Source organism: Schistocerca cancellata, chromosome 4 (genome assembly GCF_023864275.1).
Source record: "Schistocerca cancellata isolate TAMUIC-IGC-003103 chromosome 4, iqSchCanc2.1, whole genome shotgun sequence".
Lineage (NCBI taxonomy): Eukaryota > Metazoa > Arthropoda > Insecta > Orthoptera > Acrididae > Schistocerca > Schistocerca cancellata.
This window is the reverse complement of record NC_064629.1, coordinates 159,274,608-159,297,443: the sequence shown is the minus strand read 5'-3', so window position 1 is coordinate 159,297,443 and position 22,836 is coordinate 159,274,608. Positions and strand designations below refer to the sequence as shown.

Here is a 22,836-nt window from a genome sequence, read left to right as displayed (position 1 = left end):
CATCCGACATTACGCCGCTTGATTTCTTCATGTGGGGATTTGTGAAGGACCGCATGTATGTGACCAAAGTGGACAATATTCCTACATTTCGACATCATATAACTAATGCAATTGCAACAACAACAAAGGAAATGTTACAAAGAACTTGGCAAGAAACTGAATATAGGCTCGATATTCTTCGTGCTACAAATGGTTCACAAGTAGAGGTGTATTGATGATAAATAAATTAATTCTTTGAGATGCTCTACAATGTCATTTTTCATTGTCATATCTACTGTGGTTTTTTTCCTGGGTCTTTGAAATCAGGGAGGTTTGAGTGGGACACCCTGTATGATCAGTCTGAAACCTCGTCTTGTCTCCAGGTATTGACTACCTATCATGGTTCTTAAAATGTTAGCAATGATTAAGATATGCACTGTGCAGAATTCTACAATGTGGATTCCTCTCCACCAGCCCACATTCTTCTACTATTTTTCCTTCTCTTTCTTTTCCTTCCACCAAATTTCAGTCCCTCATCACAAGTAAATTTTCCTCTCTCTTAACTATCTGAATAGCTTCTTTTATTTCATCATATATCCTTTCAATCTCTTCATCATCTGCAGGGCCAATTGGCATATAAACTTGTACTACTAAGGAGGGTGTTGGCTAGTGGCTACCTTAACTAAGAAAAAGAGTTCATTATGCTGTTCATAGTAGCTTAAACACATTCGTATTTCCTTAGTCATTATTAGACCTACTCTTGCATTATCCCTATTAATTTTTGTATCTATAGCTCGTCAAAGAGGTGGAGCCCCTCCACGCCCACACCGATGTGGTGACCATCTCAAGAGATCTACTGTCACCTCTGTATTTGTTAGTTAATGATCAAGAACTTCACGGGATGTGGGGCCTTGATGTTATCCATACGTCTGGGTAGGATTACCCAGTAATATAGTCGCATCTAGGAGCTAGATAGTGGAAAAAAGCAAATGAAGGGTAGCTGTTTCAAGGGCAGAGGGAAACAAAGTGCCAAGGCAAGCGCCAAGTGAAAAACAACTTTGCGATAGTCTGGTTGGGAGGTAACAGTAATAGCGGTTTTCGTGCTATCTGGGACAAATCATGCAAGGGTGAGATGGTTGTTAGTTTTCGGTACTGTGTAATGCTGGGTGCTGTTTTCATAGCTTAGGTCATCATAAAAAGTGTCAGTCCTCTCGAGGAGGGGTACTGTTGGGCTGGGCACCTACGTGATGATACGTCAGTACTGACCTAACCACTTTTATACCAATGGGAAATTGCAAGCACAGACCAAATCTTCTGTTAGAATATCTACATTTGCTTACTCCACACACAACACAGACACTTGCTATGCATCTATGGTAAAATTTGGGTTGAATGCACATAACATCTAATTTGCAACAACTATGGAAAGAACATAATAACCAAAATTCCAGACAGTATAACAAAGGTAGTTGTTTTCTGATACCATTACTTTTGTGTGATACTCCAATACAAATAGCAACAACATACCATTAATAAGTGTATAGCTAGTTAGTTACATGTTCCATGGATCATTTGAATGAGTCATTTATGTTACTGGGTGAAGGATCAAAAATTTTTGTCACAGCATATTTAACTACTTTCTAAGCCACTGATAGCTCTAATGAGTAATAAAGGTAATTTTTTCCTGTAGTATTGTAGGTATGGACATCATTGTTCTTCTCAAATTGTACTTACTTATGACAAATTTCATTGGCGAATACATGTATTGTGACAGGGCAGTTAAAATGCCTAAGCCCTTGAAGAGCTAACTACTACATGATGACTGCATGTGAACAAAATGTATTATTCTTATTGCTCACTTTTGTGCAATAAATAAATCATGCAGTTCTACAAACCACCTAACAAATACATTTCAGTAGAGCTCAATCTTTCCACATTTAGCATAATCCAGAGAAGAAAAAAACGAATACAAAATGTTGATGCACTAAGGTAACAAGTATTTTATTTAAGTATTTTATTTAAAATGCTTATCACAACCTCAAACACAAATCTACACTTAAAATGTTTCCTTACCGAAAACGTCCATAGAACTCATGGAAGGATTGTTCTTTAAGTCCACAAGGCAGATGGAAAACCTTTTTACAAGTGTTTCCACAGCAATACACAGTTGCACCACCTCTGTTGCAATAGCAGCAACGCTAGGAGGAAAATTAATATGTCATTTAAGCATTTTGTTTTGATCAAAAATTCACATGCACTTTCAAAATCTAATAAATCCAATGGAAAATGACCACTTGATCACTGTTAGCTTTAAATCTGAACTAGTGATATGCAGATTTATGTAACTAAAGTATACTGTAAGCCCCTAGTGTAATGGGATAAATTATGACAGTACTTGAAAACAAAAATGGTGCAGTAATGGTAATCAGGTCAAACCAGGGACAGATAGCACCAATCACTGAACTGTGCAATCTGCGGAAGCTGAACTGGTTGTCATCAGATCACACATGCCATTGCCGAGCCCATCTCCGTAAGGTACTACAGCCCAGACATGCTGCCAGATATGACAACCAGTAATTACATCTGCTCCATATTGTTTGACGTGACACCCTTACGCAGCTACAACCACAATATCAGCAGAGAGCTGCAGCATGTAAAGTCACCCAAATCAGCTTGTAATTCAGAATGAAATGTTCACTCTGCAGATGGTATGTGCTGATATGAAACTTCCTGGCAGATAAAAACTGTGTGCCTGACTGAGACTCGAAACCAGGACCTCTGTCTTTCACTGCCAAGTTCTCTACTGTTTGAGCTACCCAATCACATCTCATGGCCTGTCATCACAGCTTTACTTTCACCCGTACCTCATCTCCTACCTTCCAAACTTCACGTAAGATTCCCTGTGAAACTTGCAAACTTCTGGAAGAAAGGAAGAAAGGAAACTTGCAAACTTCTGGAAGAAAGAATATTGCGGAGACACGGCTTACCCACAGCCTGGGGGGATGTTTCCAGAATGAAATTTTCGCTCTGCACTGGAGTGAGCACTGATATGGAACTTCCTGGCAGATTAAAACTGTCCGCTGGACCGAGACTTGAAATGAGATCTTTGCCTTTTGTGGGTATTTGCTCTACCAGGAAGTTTCATATAAGTGCATACCCCGTGTAGAGTGAAAATTTCACTCTGGAATTATATGCCAGGGTGTGGCTTAGCTATATCTCCACAATATCCTTTCTTCCAGAAGTGCTAGTCTTGTAAGTTTTGCAGGAGAGCTTCTATGAAGTTCGGAAGGTAGGATATGATGTACTGGCAGAAAAAAAGCTGTGAGAACAGGCCATGAATCACGCTTGGGTAGCTCAGTCAGTAGAGCATTTGCCTGCGAAAGGCAAAGGTCCTGAATTAAAGTATCAGTCCGGCACACAGTTTTAATCTCCCAGGAAGTTTCAGTTAGTAATCAGTCGACCAGCTGGGCAATGTAGCTGTACCCAATTCGGGTCAGCCACAGCCTTGGAATCTTCACCGTAACTATACTGCCACCGGGTCGGGATCCACAGATCTCTGCCTGACCGCCCATCCCATGGCAACCAGCACTCTGCCATCGCCTCTATGATACCGCTCATCAACGCCAGAGTCTGTCAGACACCTGCCGCCACTCTCCAGTTGATGGTTCTGAGTTATACTCTGAGTAGTACCACGATGTACTGCAATGCTTGTCGACGCTCCCAGCCACTAGCCCCACAGGACATGTTAGCTGCTTCTTCAGTCTACCTAAGTAATAAAGGAGTTACTGTAATCTCACTAGGATCTTCTCCTGCTGTATGTGCATCTATCTTTGCCAGAGAACTGCCACCCACACCCAGCCTTTTCTGCATCCCACTGTAATTGGTGTCAAAAGGATTGCTGAAGATGAAGTGGGGCACTCAGAAGACAGCTGCCAGTTCCATGGTTCTGTAGCAGCACCTTACTGAAGGGGAAGGGGATGGGTAGAATTCGAGAGTGCTTAAGAAACATCTGGTACGGTAAAATATATAAGTAGCAGGCTGGATTTTATTCACTCACGAGATTCCCTACAGCTTTAGTTTTGATTTTTCCCTCCTTTTACCATAATCTTGGGGTTATATATTGTTGTAGTGGTCTGCAAGGGACTGTGGGCCAAACCATAAACTCATGTAACATGCACATGGGGCAGTTCAGCTGGACACTCCACTGTGTGTACTGAGTCATATTCCATAACTTGTTGGGTACATTGACAAAGGACAGTTTGCCAGCCAGTACCGAGAGGTGCCTTACTGGGAGATGGGAAACTTTTGGATACGGATAAGTCAGGACAGGCAAAAGGTTTCCATTGCAAATACTAACTGTATGGAGTATATACTTCAGGATGAGTGAGCACAATTGGATTAATGTGTATATTAATAATTAGAGATAGGCATCGTGTCAGATTTAGAGTCATGGATGAGTCAAGAACATCAGATGTAATCTAGGAAAATGTAACCCCCCTCCCCCTGAGAAAATAGTTAACAAGTTCTACTTAATTTGTTGAGATAGGTTTAAGCCATGGTACAGTGCCAACCAATAAAAACAAGAATGGAGAGTCACTACAGTATTGACTGGTTAGGTTTTACTGTTTTCATATCATGTAGCATTGTCCCAAAACAGCAAAAATGCTGAGATCACACGTGTTCAAATACAGAGATATGTAAACAGGCAGGATACAGTGCTGCAGTCGGCAATGCCTATATAAGGCAACAAATGTCTGGCGCAGTTGTTAGATCGGTTACTGCGGCTACAATTGAAGGTTATCACGATTTAAGAGAGTTTGAATGTGGTGTTATAGTTGGCACACAAGCAATGGGACACAGCATCTCCGAGGTTGCAATGAAGAGGGGATTTTCCCATACAACTATTTCACGAGTGTACCATGAGTATCAGGAATCCAGTAAAACACCAAATCTCCGACATCGCTGCAGCCGGAAAAAGATCCTGCAAGTACAGGTCTGATAATGGCTGGAGAGAATCTTTCAATGTTTGTTTTGTTTTGGTTTTGTTTTGTTTTAGGGCACAAAAACAACTGGGGTGATACGCGCCCAAGTCAGAACTATAGGACATGAATACAGAGAGGAGTTAAATGACTATATGTCAGTCCCAATAGACAGAAGAAAAGATAGCTAAAAACAAGCACGTGGAAAAAGAACTAAAAAAAGACACCATAAAGAAACGGAGGTCCAAAACTAAAAATTAAATGGCCGACAGCCCACGTGTCATTCACTAAAACAGCTGATAAATCAGACAGCAAACGCAAGCTGGAACGTAAATGGTAAAAAAAGGGGGGCAGGCATCAGGAAGTGTCAGGCAGTTAAAATTTGGGCACAATATGTACAAAGTGGTGGGGTAGCTCCACTTAGCAAATGACGATCGCTAAAAAAGGCAGTGCCCAATACACAGCCAAGTTAAAATAATCTCCTCCCAGCGCGAGGGCCGTGAGGAGGTCGTCCAAGGCACTGGGAGAGGCTTAATAAGCCGAAGTTTATTCCCATGAAGGGAGGACCATTGGCAATGCCAAAGAGACACCACCTCCTGACAGACGGCAACACAGAGATCATCAGAGGGAACAGAGGTACATCCGGGCTGAGGTACGAGGACTGCAGCCTTGGCAACAGCGTCAGCAGCCTCGTTTCCTGGCAGACCGATATGACCAGGAACCTACAGAAACATGACACTGGATCCACCAAGAGTGAGCAAGTGACAGTTTTCCTGGATCCACTACAATAAGGGATGGGCAGTGTACAGAACATATAGACTTTAAAGGGCACAGAGTGAGTCCGAGCAGAGGACACAATTGAAAAGCCTGTGTCGCCGGATGTACTCCATGGCCTGATGCAGGGCGAAGAACTCAGCTGTAAATACTGAGGAGTGTGCCGGAAGCCGATATCGAAAGACACAGGTGCCAATGACGAAGCCACACCCGACCCCATGGTCAGTCCGAGAGCCATCTGTGTATACAAAGGTACTATCGCAAAGTTCCATGCGAAGGTCATAAAACTGAAGGCAATAGACTGATGCTAGAGTAGTGTCCTTGGGAAGCGAATGAAGGCCAAGTTGAACACACGGTCCGCTTCACAAAGCCAAGGTGGTGACGGGTTCACACCCACCAGGAAAGTTGCAGGCAGTGTGAAGTTAAGCCGCCGTAGCAAGTGCCGAAAGTGGACTCCAGGAGGTAACAGAGAAGAGGAACACCCCCATACTCATGATCAAAGGAATCACCAAAGAAGGAAGCATAGGATGACTGGCCAACTGGCCAAACATGGCAGACAAATGGCATGCATACCTGCTGAGGAGAAAGTCATGGCGGTAGGACAGTGGCAGTTCAGCACCTTCAGCATACAGAATCTCAACCAAGCTAGTGTAAAAGGCACCCGTGGCCAAATGCATGCCACGATGGTGGATATTGTTTGGATGGCATAAGACGGATGGGCACGCAGACGCATAAACAAAGCACCCATAGTCAAGTTTCGAACGGACAAGGGACCGGTACAAACGGAGGAGGGTGGTTTGACTGGCACCCCAGGAAGTACCATTGAGGACTGCCAGGTAAGATACACGAGAGGACCAACAGAGTTTCCTATCGAGCATGAGTCCCCGGAACTTTGTAGTTTCAATAAACGGAAGGGCAACAGGCCCAAGATGGAGAGGTAATGGAAGAAACCATTTGCACTGCCAGAAATTCATACGGACAGTTTTGTCAGTGGAATAGTGAAAGCCATTGTCGATGCTCCAGGAGTAAAGACAGTCAAGACAGCCGCTTAGTGAGACATGTCCGTGGAGAACTGCAATACATGGCAAAATCGTCAACAAAAAGGGAGCCGGAGATGCCCAGTGAGAGACAGGTCATTATAGGGTTAATGGCAATAGGAAAGAGGACAACGCTCAGGACGCAACCCTGAGCCACACCATTTTCCTCAATAAAGGTGTCCGACAAGGCAGATCCCACATGCACCTTGAAAACTCGGTATTGTAAAAATGCCCAAAGAAAACAGGGCAGGCGCCCATGCAAGCCCCAGGTATCAAGAGTACGAAGGATGCCAGTTCTCCAGCAGGTGTCGTAGGCCTTCTCCAAAAAAACAATTCATGACATGGGTGGACAAAGTAATGAGATGGTCAACTGCAGAACGCCACACACGAAATCCACACTGTGCATTCTTTAGTAAATGGCAAGACTCGAGCCACCACACCACATCAGCCAGACATGAATCATATTTTCCATCGCCTTGCAAACGCAGCTGGTAAGAGAGATGAGGCGGTAGCTAGAAGGAAGCTTAGGTATGAGTATGATGGTGGCTTCATGCCAGTGCCCAGGAAACATGCCCTCTGCCCAGATGCGGTTGTACGCATTAAGCAGAAAGCCTGCAAGAGAAAGGTGCTGCAACATCTGAAAGTGGATGGCATCTGGCCCTGGGGTGGAGGATCGGGATGAATTGAGAGCTACATCTAGCTCCCTCATAGTAAAGGCAACATTGTAGCACTCACGATTCGGAGATGGAGGAAGGCAGGGTAATAGTGTGAAGAGCTCGAAACTTCCACAAAATGGCGGCCAAAAGTGTTGGAGATAGCAATAGGGTTCACAATGACATCTTCAACTACTGTCGGGCCGAAAATTGTGGAATAGATCTTGGTTCCAGAGAGCTGTCGGAGGTTGGCCCACATGACAGAGGAAGGTGTGGAACTTAAAAGAACTAGTGAATGAAATCCAGCTAGCTCTTTTGCTATCCCGAAGAACGCAATGACACTTTGCACGCATCTGTTTATAATGAATGCAGTTTGCCTGCGTAGGGTGGCAGTTAAAAACGCAGAGAGCACGTCTCCGTGCAAGAATTGCGTCGCAGCATGCCTCAGTCCACCAAGGGAATGGGACAGACGTATTAAAGTGGAAGTGGTGCGGGGGATGGAACATTCTGCAGCAGTAAGTATAACGTTTAGGAGATATTCCACCTGGTAATCACAACTGGGGAAATCTCGTTCTTCAAAGGTCACCAGGGAGAAGTAAAGCTGCCAGTTAGCCTTAGAAAGCTGCCATTTAGGCGTGCACGCGGATGAGGTAGGAAACAGCAAACAGAGAGCACAAGGGAAATGGTCGCTCGAGTAGGTGTCAGAAAGAATGGAGTACTCAAGATGAGGGGCAAGCTGGGCAGTGCACAAGGAGAGGTCCAAATGGGAATAGGTGTGTGAGGAGTCGGAAAGGAAAGTGGTTGCTCCAGTGTTAAGGCAGAAGAGGTTAAGAAGATCAGCCAAGAGGGCACCTCTCTGACAGGTCCTGGGAGAACCCCAAAGGGGACGCTGCACATTAAAGTAGCAAAATGAGGGGAAGTAGCTGCCCAATAAGTTGAAGTAAGTCTATCCTGGTGACAGTGAATGATGGAGGGACGTAAATGGTATAGAGGGTCAGGTGGGGAAGGAAAAGGCGAACTGCAAAAGCTTCAAGATTGGTAGTCAGGGAGATGGGTTGACTATGAATGTCATCCCATATGAGCAGCATGACGCCCCCATGAGATGGAATGCCAACCTCAGGGGGAAGATCAAAACGAATTGGTAAGAAATGTCAAAGCTCAAAGCGGTTGTGAGGGTGCAATTTCGTTTCCCAAAGGCAGAGTACAAGGGGACACTGCGACACTAAAAGCAGCCATAAATCCCCTTTGTGGGACCGAAGGCCACAAATGTTCCATTGGAGGAGAATCATGATGATGAAGAGATGTAGGGGTGTCACCTCAGCGGCTGCTGAGCGACAGCTGGGGAAAGGTGCTACTACAGGACACAGAAGGAGGAGGATCCTGCTCCATGGGGTCCACAGAAGCATCAGCTTGCTTGTGCGGTCAGTCTGTGAAGTCCAATGCTGAAAAACGGTTGTTGGTGCACACTGGCGACATGTGCTGAGGTACCACGTGGCAACACCATTGGAGAAGATCTTTGAAGTGGCAAAGGAGAAGACAGTTTGCTTTTGGTGGACTACTTCGAGTCTTTCAGGTTTGATGAAGGCTTGGGTGTTGTTTGGCTGAAGGGATGGAGTAAGTCTTCACGAAAGTACTCCTTCTATCCTTTCCGGCCTACCGGTCGTGTAGCTGGTGGCTTCGCCTCTTCAGGCGAGAGTTTGACTGCTTGTTGCACAGCTGGACGGGGGGATGGCAATGCTACCTTGACACTACGATTTCACAACCTCAGAGCTGAATTGGAGGTCGCATGTCTGCGTGGGCATGTCGTTCATGGAGCGATCACTTGAACAGCTTGCTCATCAAGATACACTGGACAATCCTGAGAGGAGGCAGCATGGCCGCCATTGCAGTTGCAGCGGGGAGGAGGAGGTGAACAATCGCCCTCGTGTGCATCCCCACCACATGTCACAAATGTGGCTGGGTGTTGAGAAGACGTTCTAGTATGGTTGAAATGATGACACTATCAGCAGCGCATCGGATTCGGAATGTACAGCCAGACAGTGATAAGTTCATAGCCTGCTTTGAGCTTGGTGAGAAAGAGAGTGCAGGTGGGCACTAAGGAGGAATCTACCTTTTTCATTACATGATGGACAGCAATGACACCCTGATCAGAGAGGTAAGATTGGATTTTGGCCTCAGTTAGACTGTCAAGCAGCATGATGTAAATTACACCACAGGAACAATTCAAAGTACTATGGGCCTGGACGTGAACAGAGTAACCATGGAGAAGTGAGGCAGCAAGCAGTTGTTGTGCTTACGAATTAGAAGTGGTCTCTCCAAAAGCAAAGTGCCATTCCGTAAACAAGAGCAGGATTTCGCAGGGCCATCAATTGCATCTACACCTTTCTGAATAATAAACGGATTTACCGTGGAAAGGGACTGACCATCTTCAGTATGTAAGACCACAAGGAACCGTGGGGCAGTGGGAAGGATCTATGCATCATTAGCCTCATTATGTTTACATTTTGTGGATGTTGAGCGGGAAGATGATTGACTCGTCATGATGAAATCCCCCATGATTGCCAGCGTCTCTGATGGCTCGATCCTTCCAACTTGGGGGCCCCTTCACAAGGGAGCGCACCCGCCTTGGGAGATTGTTCACACCCTACGTCACACCTCCAGAACACCTGACAGAGAGACCAATTGGCAATTTGAGAAGGTTACAGCTCACACAATCACCCCTCCCTGGGCCTGGCCTGTACCAGGAGGTACGTGTGAACCCTACCTGTCGACCTGGGGCTGGGAATTACGCGTTACCCAGTCACCTGTTACACGTCAGCCGCGTGAGCCAGCCTTCAGGACTGCACAGGGATGAAGTGCACAGAAGATGAAAGAGTACCCTCAAACACCGAAGCAGAGGAACAAGAGGAGAAGGGAAACAAAGAAAGGAAAAGGGAGCGAAAAACAAAGGTGAGACTGTTCGTTCGTCAGTGACAGTATGCACGACATTCCCAATAATACCTCAGACATGTTCCCCAAGGGAGGGGAAAAAGTATAAAAAAGAGGATAGACATGCAGCACGGAAGGGAAAAAATACTGAGCAGCTGCAGCAGCAAGTCGTATACTCCTAGCTCACTCATTTGTTACATAGTTTAATTCTTAATTTCTTTGCGTGTTTTTGGTACTTGCATTGTTTAATTCATAAATTTCGGGCATATTATAGTATTTTGAGAGTTCTAGCATCGCGTTTTAGTACCTGAATAGTGTAAATTGGCGTAGTCGTCTGTCTTCTGTTTTTGTTTTGAATGGCCAGTGTCGGTTGGTCACAGTCAGTGTGCTCCCTGCCGCCGTTGGATAAGCAGCTGCAGCAGCAAGTCGTATACTCCTAGCTCACTCATTTGTTACATAGTTTAATTCTTAATTTCTTTGCGTGTTTTTGGTACTTGCATTGTTTAATTCATAAATTTCGGGCGTATTATAGTATTTGAGAGTTGTAGCATCGCGTTTTAGTACCTGAATAGTGTAAAATCGCGTAGTCTCCTTCCGCCGCCGAGCAGTGCGTCATCAGTGCACAAGTGGCAGCATTACTGCATTTACTAGGCAATCTCGTATTTTAATAACCGTTTAAATTTTGTGTCGATTTGCTTGCGCTCTCTGTAGATTAGTTCAGACGTTCATTGCACAACAGTTTTTAGCATGGATAGGGACTGCAACTGCTGTGTTCGGATGCAGGCTGAGTTGGCATCCCTTCTCTCCCAGCTTCAGGCAGTGTTGGCTTCGGTCACACAGCTTGAGGCTGTTGCCAATGGGCATCACTGTGAGGGTCCGGATGGGGGTTTGTTGGGGACGGCCAGCTCGTCCCACGCATCCCCCGATCGGGCAACAACTGTGGTTGCCCGGGATACTGCCCGCATTGAGGCTGATCCCTCACCTGTGGTAGAGTGGGAGGTCATCTCAAGGTGTGGCAGGGGGCGAAAGACATTCCGGAGGGCTGAACGGAAGGCCTCTCCAGTTTGTCTGACGAACCGGTTTCAGGCTCTGTCTCAGGCTGATACTGATCTTCGGCCTGACATGGCTGCTTGTCCTGTTCCAGAGGTTGCCCCTCAGTCTGCAAGATCTGGGCGGTCGCAGAGGGTGGGCTTACTGGTAGTTGGGAGCTCCAACGTCAGGCGCGTAATGGGGCCCCTTAGGGATATGGCAGCAAGGGAGGGGAAGAAGACCAAAGTGCACTCCGTGTGCATACCGGGGGGAGTCATTCCAGATGTGGAAAGGGTCCTTCCGGATGCCATGAAGGGTACAGGGTGAACCCACCTGCAGGTGGTTGCTCATGTCGGCACCAATGATGTGTGTCGCTATGGATCGGAGGAAATCCTCTCTGGCTTCCGGCGGCTATCTGATTTGGTGAAGACTGCCAGTCTCGCTAGCAGGATGAAAGCAGAGCTCACCATCTGCAGCATCATCAACAGGACTGACTGCGGACCTTTGGTACAGAGCCGAGTGGAGGGTCTGAATCAGAGGCTGAGACGGTTCTGCGACCGTGTGGGCTGCAGATTCCTCGACTTGCGCCATAGGGTGGTGGGGTTTCTGGTTCCGCTGGATAGGTCAGGAGTCCACTACACGCAACAAGCGGCTACATGGGTAGCAGTGGTTGTGTGGCGTGGGCTGGGCGGTTTTTTAGGTTAGATGGCCTCGGGCAAGTACAGAAAGGGCAACAGCCTCAACGGGTGCGGGGCAAAGTCAGAACATCTGGGGACCAAGCAGCAATCGGTATTGTAATTGTAAACTGTCGAAGCTGCGTTGGTAAAGTACCGGAACTTCAAGCGCTGATAGAAAACACTGAAGCTGAAATCGTTATAGGTACAGAAAGCTGGCTGAAGCCAGAGATAAATTCTGCCGAAATTTTTACAAAGGTACAGACGGTGTTTAGAAAGGATAGATTGCATGCAACCGGTGGTGGAGTGTTCGTCGCTGTTAGTAGTAGTTTATCCTGTAGTGAAGTAGAAGTGGATAGTTCCTGTGAATTATTATGGGTGGAGGTTACACTCAACAACCGAGCTAGGTTAATAATTGGCTCCTTTTACCGACCCCCCGACTCAGCAGCATTAGTGGCAGAACAACTGAAAGAAAATTTGGAATACATTTCACATAAATTTTCTCAGCATGTTATAGTCTTAGGTGGAGATTTCAATTTACCAGATATAGACTGGGACACTCAGATGTTTAGGACGGGTGGTAGGGACAGAGCATCGAGTGACATTATACTGAGTGCACTATCCGAAAATTACCTCGAGCAATTAAACAGAGAACCGACTCGTGGAGATAACATCTTGGACCTACTGGTAACAAACAGACCCGAACTTTTCGACTCTGTAAGTGCAGAACAGGGAATCAGTGATCATAAGGCCATTGCAGCATCCCTGAATATGGAAGTTAATAGGAATATAAAAAAAGGGCGGAAGGTTTATCTGTTTAGCAAGAGTAATAGAAGGCAGATTTCAGACTACCTAACAGATCAAAACGAAAATTTCTGTTCTGACACTGACAATGTTGAATGTTTATGGAAAAAGTTCAAGGCAATCGTAAAATGCGTTTTAGACAGGTACGTGCCGAGTAAAACTGTGAGGGACGGGAAAAACCCACCGTGGTACAACAAAAAAGTTAGGAAACTACTGCGAAAGCAAAGAGAGCTTCACTGCAAGTTTAAATGCAGCCAAAACCTCTCAGACAAACAGAAGCTAAACGATGTCAAAGTTAGCGTAAGGAGGGCTATGCGTGAAGCGTTCAGTGAATTCGAAAGTAAAATTCTATGTACCGACTTGACAGAAAATCCTAGGAAGTTCTGGTCTTACGTTAAATCAGTAAGTGGTTCGAAACAGCATATCCAGACACTCCGGGATGATGATGGCATTGAAACAGAGGATGACAAGCGTAAAGCTGAAATACTAAACACATTTTTCCAAAGCTGTTTCACAGAGGAAGACCGCACTGCAGTTCCTTCTCTAAATCCTCGCACAAACGAAAAAATGGCTGACATCGAAATAAGTGTCCAAGGAATAGAAAAGCAACTGGCATCACTCAACAGAGGAAAGTCCACTGGACCTGACGGGATACCAATTCGATTCTACACAGGGTACGCGAAAGAACTTGCCCCCCTTCTAACAGCCGTGTACCGCAAGTCTCTAGAGGAATGGAAGATTCCAAATGATTGGAAAAGAGCACAGGTAGTCCCAGTCTTCAAGAAGGGTCGTCGAGCAGATGCGCAAAACTATAGACCTATATCTCTGACGTCGATCTGTTGTAGAATTTTAGAACATGTTTTTTGCTCGAATATCATGTCGTTTTTGGAAACTCAGAATCTACTATGTAGGAATCAACATGGATTCCGGAAACAGCGATCGTGTGAGACCCAACTCGCTTTATTTGTTCATGAGACCCAGAAAATATTAGATACAGGCTCCCAGGTAGATGCTATTTTTCTTGACTTCCGGAAGGCGTTCGATACAGTTCCGCACTGTCGCCTGATAAACAAACTAAGAGCCTACGGAATATCAGACCAGCTGTGTGGCTGGATTGAAGAGTTTTTAGCAAACAGAACACAGCATGTTGTTATCAACGGAGAGACGTCTACAGACGTTAAAGTAACCTCTGGTGTGCCACAGGGGAGTGTTATGGGACCATTGCTTTTCACAATATATATAAATGACCTAGTTGATAGTGTCGGAAGTTCCATGCGGCTTTTCGCGGATGATGCTGTAGTATACAGAGAAGTTGCAGCATTAGTAAATTGTAGCGAAATGCAGGAAGATCTGCAGCGGATAGGCACTTGGTGCAGGGAGTGGCAACTGACCCTTAACATAGACAAATGTAATGTATTGTGAATACATAGAAAGAAGGATCCTTTATTGTATGATTATATGATAGCAGAACAAACACTGGTAGCAGTTACTTCTGTAAAATATCTGGGAGTATGCGTGCGTAACGATTTGAAGTGGAACGATCATATAAAATTAATTGTTGGTAAGGCGGGCACCAGGTTGAGATTCATTGGGAGAGTCCTTAGAAAATGAGTCCATTAACAAAGGAGGTGGCTTACAAAACACTCGTTCGACCTATACTTGAGTATTGCTCATCAGTGTGGGATCCGTACCAGATCGGGTTGACGGAGGAGATAGAGAAGATTCAAAGAAGAGCGGCGCGTTTCGTCACAGGGTTATTTGGTAACCGTGATAGCGTTACGGAGATGTTTAACAAACTCAAGTGGCAGACTCTGCAAGAGAGGCGCTCTGCATCGCGGTGTAGCTTGCTCGCCAGGTTTCGAGAGGGTGCGTTTCTGGATGAGGTATCGAATATATTGCTTCCCCCTACTTATACCTCCCGAGGAGATCACGAATGTAAAATTAGAGAGATTAGAGCGCGCACAGAGGCCTTCAGACAGTCGTTCTTCCCGCGAACCATACGCGACCAACAGGAACTCACAGAACATCTACATCTACATATAAACTCCGCTAGCCACCAAGCAGTGTGTGGTGCAGGGCACAATTTGCGCCAAAGTCATATTCCCCCCCCCCCCCCCCCTGTTCCACTCACAGATCGCACAAGGGAAAAACTACTGTCTGAATGCCTCAGTACGAGCTCTAATTTTCCATATGTTTGAATGGAGATCATTGCGCGATTTGAAAGTTGGTGGTAATAATATATGCTCTATATCCTCGGCAAAGATCGGATTTCGAAATTTAGTGAGTAGCCTCTTCCGTTTAGCGTGGCTATCTGCAAGTGTATCCCACTTCAAACTTTCTATGAGATTTGTAACACTCTCGTGATGGCTAAATGTACCAGTCACGAATCTTGCCACTCTTCTTTGGACCTTTTCAAACTCTTGAATGAGACCCAACTGGTAAGGGTCCCATACAGACGAACAATATTCTAAGACTGGATGAACTAACCTACTGTAAGCAATTTCCTTTGTTGAAGGACTGCAACGCTTCAGGATTCTACCAATAAACCGCAATCTAGAGTTCACCTTGCCCGTAACTTGTGTAATCTGATCATTCCATTTGAGATCATTTCAAATAGTCACACCCAGATATTTGACAGATGTTAACGCTCCCAAGGACTGGGCATTTACTTTGTACTCAAACATTAATGGGGATCTTCGCCTTATTATACACGGTAGGTTACACTTACTAATATTGAGAGACAAACTGCCAGTCATTACACCACGCATTTATTTTCAGCAAATCCTCATTGATTTGTTCACAACTTTCGTGCGATACTAGTTTCCTATGGACTACAGCATCATCGGCAAACCGTTTAATGCCCCCGTCAATACAATCAACCAGATTGTTTATGCATATCGTAAAAAGCAGCGGACCTATTATGCTGCCCTGGGGTACATCTGAAGTTACACTTGTTTCTGTTGAAGTCACCCCATTCAGGACGACATACTGCTCTCTGTATGTTAGAAAGCTTTCTGTCCAACCGCATATGTCATAGGACAGACTGTAAGCACACACTTTTTGGAGCAAGCGTCTGTGCGGAACTGAGTCGAACGCCTTTCAAAAGTCGAGAAATATGGCATCAACCAAGGAGCCAGTATCTACTGCCTGTTCTATATTATGCACAAAGAGGGCCAGCTGTGTCTCGCATGACCGCAGTTTCCTAAAACCATGCTGTTTTCTGCAGATGAGCTTCTCAGGACGTAGAAAGGTCATTATGTCTGAACACAAAATGTGTTCCATGATTCTACAACAAATCGATGTTAGTGAAATTGGCCAGTAATTATGTACGTCCTGTCTTCTACCCTTTTTATAGACCACTATGACCTGAGCCTTCCTCCCATCCCATGGAACTTTCCGCTGTTCCAATGATCTATGACAGATGAGGGATAAGAATGGTGCTATATTTGTAGCGTAGTCAACATATAAACCTACAGGGTTACCATCTGGGCCAGATGCCTTCCTGGCGTGTGAGGATCTTAACTGCTTTACAATCCCAGATACACTAAACACTATGTCAGCCATCCTTGCATTTGTTCGATAATTGAAAGGGGGAATGGTGCTGCAGTCCTCTACCATAAACAGGTTTTTGAAAGTAGGTTTAGTATTTCAGCCTTCTGTTTATCATCATCTGTTACATTACCCATACTGTCAGCAAGAGAAGGTATTGAATGATTTGTAGCGTTCATAGATTTTACGTATGACCAAAATTTTTTTGGGATTATTTCTAGAACCTGCAGATAGAATATTGCTTTCAAATTCGTCAAAAGAATCTCTCACTGACCTTTTGACAGCTGCTTTCATTTCGCATAATTTCTGTTTGTCAGCGGGGCAGTGATTACATTTAAAATGACTGCAAAATTCTCTGGTTTCTCAGCAACTTCCTAATATGTTTGTTGTACCAAGATGGATCCTTTCCCCCGCCTATATTTTTGCTAGGCACATACTTCTCTAGCATGTGGTGGACAATACCTTTAAATTCCAACCAAAGATGCTCAATATCTTTGTGTCCCGTAGTGAATGCTTGGAGCTGACTACGAAGATATTCATTACCAACACTTTTACTTGCTTTCCCAAACAAGAAAACGCTATGTTGTTTCTAGATGGAGCCAAGTCTGGAAAACTAGGAAGAAGGTATTAGCGACCATAACGTCGTTGTGGCTTCGATGTCATTGGAAGTTAGAAAAAAAAATTGTGTGTGTGTGTGTGTGTGTGTGTGTGTGTGTGTGTGTGTGCACGTAAAACTTCCAATTACATAGAAGCCACAACGACATTATGGTCGCTAATACCTTCTTCCTTATTCTCCAGATTTGGCTCCATCGGATTATCATCTATTTGCATCACTGGGACACTCTCTCGCTGAACAAAGCTTCAATCTGTATGAAAATGTACGAAAAGAAAATGTACGAAAAGAAAATGTACGAAAATGGCTTCCAGTCTGGTTCGTGTAATTACTGAAACCAAAATCCTGTTTCATACTTCTACACCTAATATTGCTGTTGGCTTTTGTCTCAGGAATATCGGCTGACGTTTGTGTAATGATTTTTCTGACATTTTGCCAGCACCAATGGATGCAATTGTCAAAGGTTTTCAATAACAAAGGAGGGTCAGCGACTCATGCTGACAACAAGTCATAAAATTCGTTAAACTAATATCACCTGGAGAACTCACGACAAAAGACAACAGGCAGTGTGTCATGAATAGAAATCTGGTGAAGATAATACATTGATGTGACACTTGCTACGATGGTTCTGAAAATTTTTGCAACGTCTTTAAGAAATGTGCTAACAATGAGAGGCAAAGCAGGCAGAATATGCTGTTACAGTGTAAACCCTGCTAAACCAAGTACTTACAAAATACTCCATAGTTAACAGTACACTGTGACTATACTGTAGCTTCTTCCACAAAACAATGGCTTAAATATAATGACAGACGAACATATGAAATAGTTTCTCAGTTCTGTTCACAAAAAACATCGCTGAGTATGTGTGTGTTGTATAAAGTAGACAGTGGCTACTATGACAACATTTATTTTTTCTGGGTCCTATGTTCTTGCTGCATGTACAGGGTGTTTCAAAAATGACCGGTATATTTGAAACGGCAATAAAAACTAAACGAGCAGCGATAGAAATACACCGTTTGTTGCAATATGCTTGGGACAACAGTACATTTTCAGGCAGACAAACTTTCGAAATTACAGTAGTTACAATTTTCAACAACAGATGGCGCTGCAAGTGATGTGAAAGATATAGAAGACAACGCAGTCTGTGGGTGCGCCATTCTGTACGTCGTCTTTCTGCTGTAAGCGTGTGCTGTTCACAACGTGCAAGTGTGCTGTAGACAACATGGTTTATTCCTTAGAACAGAGGATTTTTCTGGTGTTGGAATTCCACCGCCTAGAACACAGTGTTGTTGCAACAAGACGAAGTTTTCAACGGAGGTTTAATGTAACCAAAGTACCGAAAAGCGATACAATAAAGGATCTGTTTGAACAATTTCAACGGACTGGGAACATGACGGATGAACGTGCTGGAAAGGTAGGGCGACCGCATACGGCAACCACAGAGGGCAACGCGCAGCTAGTGTAGCAGGTGATCCAACAGCGGCCTCGGGTTTCCGTTCGCCGTGTTCCAGCTGCGGTCCAAATGATGCCAAAGTCCACGTATCGTCTCATGCGCCAGAGTTTACACCTCTATCCATACAAAATTCAAACGCGGCAACCCCTCAGCGCCGCTACCATTGCTGCACGAGACATTCGCTAACGATATAGTGCACAGGATTGATGACGGCGATATGCATGTGGGCAGCATTTGGTTTACTGACGAAGCTTATTTTTACCTGGACAGCTTCGTCAATAAACAGAACTGGCGCATATGGGGAACCGAAAAGCCCCATGTTGCAGTCCCATCGTCCCTGCATCCTCAAAAAGTACTGGTCTGGGCCGCTCTTTCTTCCAAAGGAATCATTGGCTCATTTTTCAGATCCGAAACGATTACTGCATCACGCTATCTGGACATTCTTCGTGAATTTGTGGTGGTACAAACTGACTTAGACGACACTGCGAACACCTCGTGGTTTATGCAAGATGGTGCCCGGCCACATCGCACGGCCGACGTCTTTAATTTCCTGAATGAATATTTCGATGATCGTGTGATTGCTTTGGGCTATCCGAAACATATAGGAGGCGGCGTGGATTGGCCTCCATATTTGCCAGACATGAACCCCTGTGACTTCTTTCTGTGGGGACACTTGAAAGACCAGGTGTACCGCCAGAATCCAGAAACAATTGAACAGCTGAAGCAGTACATCTCATCTGCATGTGAAGCCATTCCGCCAGACACGTTGTCAAAGGTTTCGGGTAATTTCATTCAGAGACTACGCCATATTATTGCTACGCATGGTGGATATGTGGAAAATATCGTACTATAGAGTTTCCCAGACCGCAGTGCCATCTGTTGTTGAAAATTGTAACTACTGTAATTTCGAAAGTTTGTCTGCCTGAAAATGTACTGTTGTCCCAAGCATATTGCAACAAACGGTGTATTTCTATCGCTGCTCGTTTAGTTTTTATTGCCGTTTCAAATATACCGGTCATTTTTGAAACACCCTGTAGCTACTGTAAGGGAGTCCTGTTTCATGGTGTTTACACCCCACAGCACATTCTGGCAGTCTTGCCTCTTAATTTTAGCTCATTTCTTGCATATTTTGGCAAAACATTTCAATATGAACATTAATGAGTGTTATACCACTGTAATCTATTTTCCAATAGCTTTCAAATAACATTAAAAATGTATATCATTCCATTTTAGAAAACCATACTTGGTTTGACATTTAAGTTGACATTAAAGGTAGTACCATTAATAATGTAACAAAATTACTTGCCATTTTGTTCATTATTGTTTACCAAAAACCTTATATCATATCTTGAATCATTCACAAAATAAAAGGAAGGTTACATCTTACAAATCTCATCCTGTATACCTCTGACAAAGCCTAGTCTTTTAACATTATGACAGTTACACTTCCTGCCATTAACACTGCAACACTTTATTTGATTTGGAACAAAAGAATCATCAACCAAACGAGATTGCCAACTGGTGTGTATATTATAGTGTAATATTTCACAATAGAAGCACTAGCACTGATCTATAAATATGACACAGGATATTAAAAGCATCTCCTACGTAAAATCTTTTGTGGCTTTGGGTTCAACAGATACCAATTGAGAAGACTGCTACAGTCAAATTATGAATTGTAAATTGTAATCATTGTAAACCTTTCTGTCACAGGATAACATACAGTGCCTGGAACTCTGTTCCAGATTGTGTTCAACACATATACCCACCATCGAACTAAGCCTCTAACTGAATACATTATCTTATCAAAAGTAACTGAATACCTCTATGAATTGCATAATTGAGCACTAGATGTCATGACAAGCACACCTGCCAGTATCAAAGGAGGCAGGGAATACTAAGATGTCGGTAGAGAAGCAGTAACTGCATCAGTAAGGAGAGCTCAGTGACTTCAAACATGGACTAGTCACAGGATGTCACCTGAGTAACAAATCCATCACAGAGATTTCAACCCTTCTAAAACAGGTCAGGTTGACTGTGGGTGATGCGACTGTCAAGTGGAAATGCAAAGGAACAACCACAGCTAAACCAAAACCAGAGAGACCTTAGCACTGCTTCAGAATGGGACCATCAAGAACTGTAGAGGGTGGTTGTAGAAAAATCACACAAAACTATCTGAAGGAATCACTCATGAGTTCCAAAGTTATACCAGCAGTCCAGCTAGCACAAGGACAGTGCATAGGGAGTTAAGAAGAATGGAGTCCAATGGCCAAAAAGCTCCGCATAAGTCACACATTTCAAAAATCACACAAAACTATCTGAAGGAATCACTCATGAGTTCCAAAGTTATACCAGCAGTCCAGCTAGCACAAGGACAGTGCATAGGGAGTTAAGAAGAATGGAGTCCAATGGCCAAAAAGCTCCGCATAAGTCACACATTTCTGCAGTCAATGCTAAGAACACTTGAACTGGTATAAAGAATGATGAAACTGGACAGTGGATGTCTGGAAACAAGTGATTTGGTATAATGGGCCACACTACAGCCTGTGGCGATTCAATGGAAAGGTCTGAGCTTGGCAAATGCCTGGAGAATGTTACCTGCCATCATGCATACGGTCCTTGCTTTAGCACGTCATGGGAAAGACTGCAAACTAATTTCAATACAATTGACAAGTTTTGGTATTTATCACTATGGATATCCCTTTTTTCAGAATGATTGTATTCTTTAAAAGAATTGTTATATTTGGTAGAAAAGTCAGGTCACTGAATTCACACATTTCATTATCTGCTGCAGTTCAACTTAGGTGATTCATTTCTGTGAAAATACAAAGCAGCTTATCAAGACATGATTTTGCCAACATTTGGCACAATCAAAACTGTGTTAAGATACCTAATGGCGAGTATCAATGGGTAGTTTAAGGGTGACTTGGTATTAAGTTTGATGACAAATGTTTGAAGACTTATCCTACATTCTTGTCGAAACTTAAGAATATTGACAGGTCTTACATCCAAAATGATTTTCTTTATTTCTTTATGAGTATCAAAACCTAGAATTATCTTTTTTTTTTTTTTTTTGCAGGAAACATATTTTTTCTTCCTAGGCATCAGCTAACTTGATTGAAGTGCTTTTTTCTCACATCTCCAGCTTCATAAAATGTTCTAATACTGTCTGTACTGTAGACACCAAAGCTATGTAAAGAAATGGAGTTAATGGAGCATCTGTCTGGAACTGTGTTTGGAAAGGTTTGTTATTGCAGGCTAACAACTTGAAAAAAGCAAGTTTGGGACAAAGCAACAGATCATTAACAAACTTACTCACCAACATGAAACTTTCACTAAACAGTTCGTTCTTATCCTTCTCCACACCCTCAAGAAATGAAAGAAGAGAAAGAAGATAAAAGGTCAGTAGCTCTGGAGCGACCAAAGCGACCAAGAAGAGGGAAAGTAAAGTATCTTGTTACCTCTTTTATCTGTATTCCAGAATATTGTATTCACATCCATCTGTGTGCTTTCCATAACTTTATTCAGAGAGTCATCAAAACCATGAACATACGTAACTGGCTTTCATCAGCAACCCAAGGAACTGTTGATTAAATAAGGTGCAATTCTGAACATAAGGACGTATGCTATCTTATCCCACTTAAGTTGCACCTCATTAGCTATAGCACTATCTTTACACATTCTGGTAAATACAGCAACATCCTTTTCAGCTCTCCAAAGTGACTTGTGTGTTATAACTGTTTCAACACACCAGAGAAATTCTGCTTTTGTTACATCTTCTTTTAATACAAATTCCTGAAGTTCACGTGGAAGATTTGCTGTTGAAGGTAATACAGATACTTTAGATTCTGAAGAAGATGATATTGAAGTGTACAGCTCAGAAGGCGATGTCTGGAAGAGCACAAGGGCAATTGTAGAAGAGGAGAAACAGAACGATCAGCTGTTGCGGGTGATGGCAATGGCAATCGACGGCAACAGACAGCGGCCAATTGCACTGACATTTTCAAAACACGTAACATCACGCCGCGGTGCGGGAGCACACGGACACAGAATTTAGGGGCAGTCAGTAGCGAGCCAGTGGGTGTGTTGTACCTTCCACTGAGCTACAGACCCCCTTGAAGATGTCTCCCGCAGACGGGGACAAAACGTTGGGAAACAACACAGAATTCATCAACCGACCATGGCATAACAACCTGGATAACTATAATGGACATACTTCAATTTGAGATGATGTTCTCTTACTTAAAGCACATTGTGTAAGCTTTTTCCCCTTCATGTGGCTGAAATGCACCTGACGTTCCATACTACTTAAAAGATATTTGCCTACAGCAGTAACCACAATAAGCTAAAGTCAGTTCACCTGC

General features: G+C 43.9%; 1 protein-coding gene across 2 annotated transcripts in view; it reads right to left on the bottom strand.

The window, feature by feature from the left end:
* LOC126184622 (uncharacterized) overlaps nt 1-22,836 on the bottom strand; it is a 234,213-nt gene that overhangs the window by 157,825 nt on the left and 53,552 nt on the right. For both annotated transcript variants that reach the window (XM_049927083.1, XM_049927084.1), the window contains exon 4: nt 2,053-2,177. In XM_049927083.1, coding sequence (XP_049783040.1) covers nt 2,053-2,177 — 125 coding nt within the window. The remainder of the gene's footprint in view (nt 1-2,052; nt 2,178-22,836) is intronic.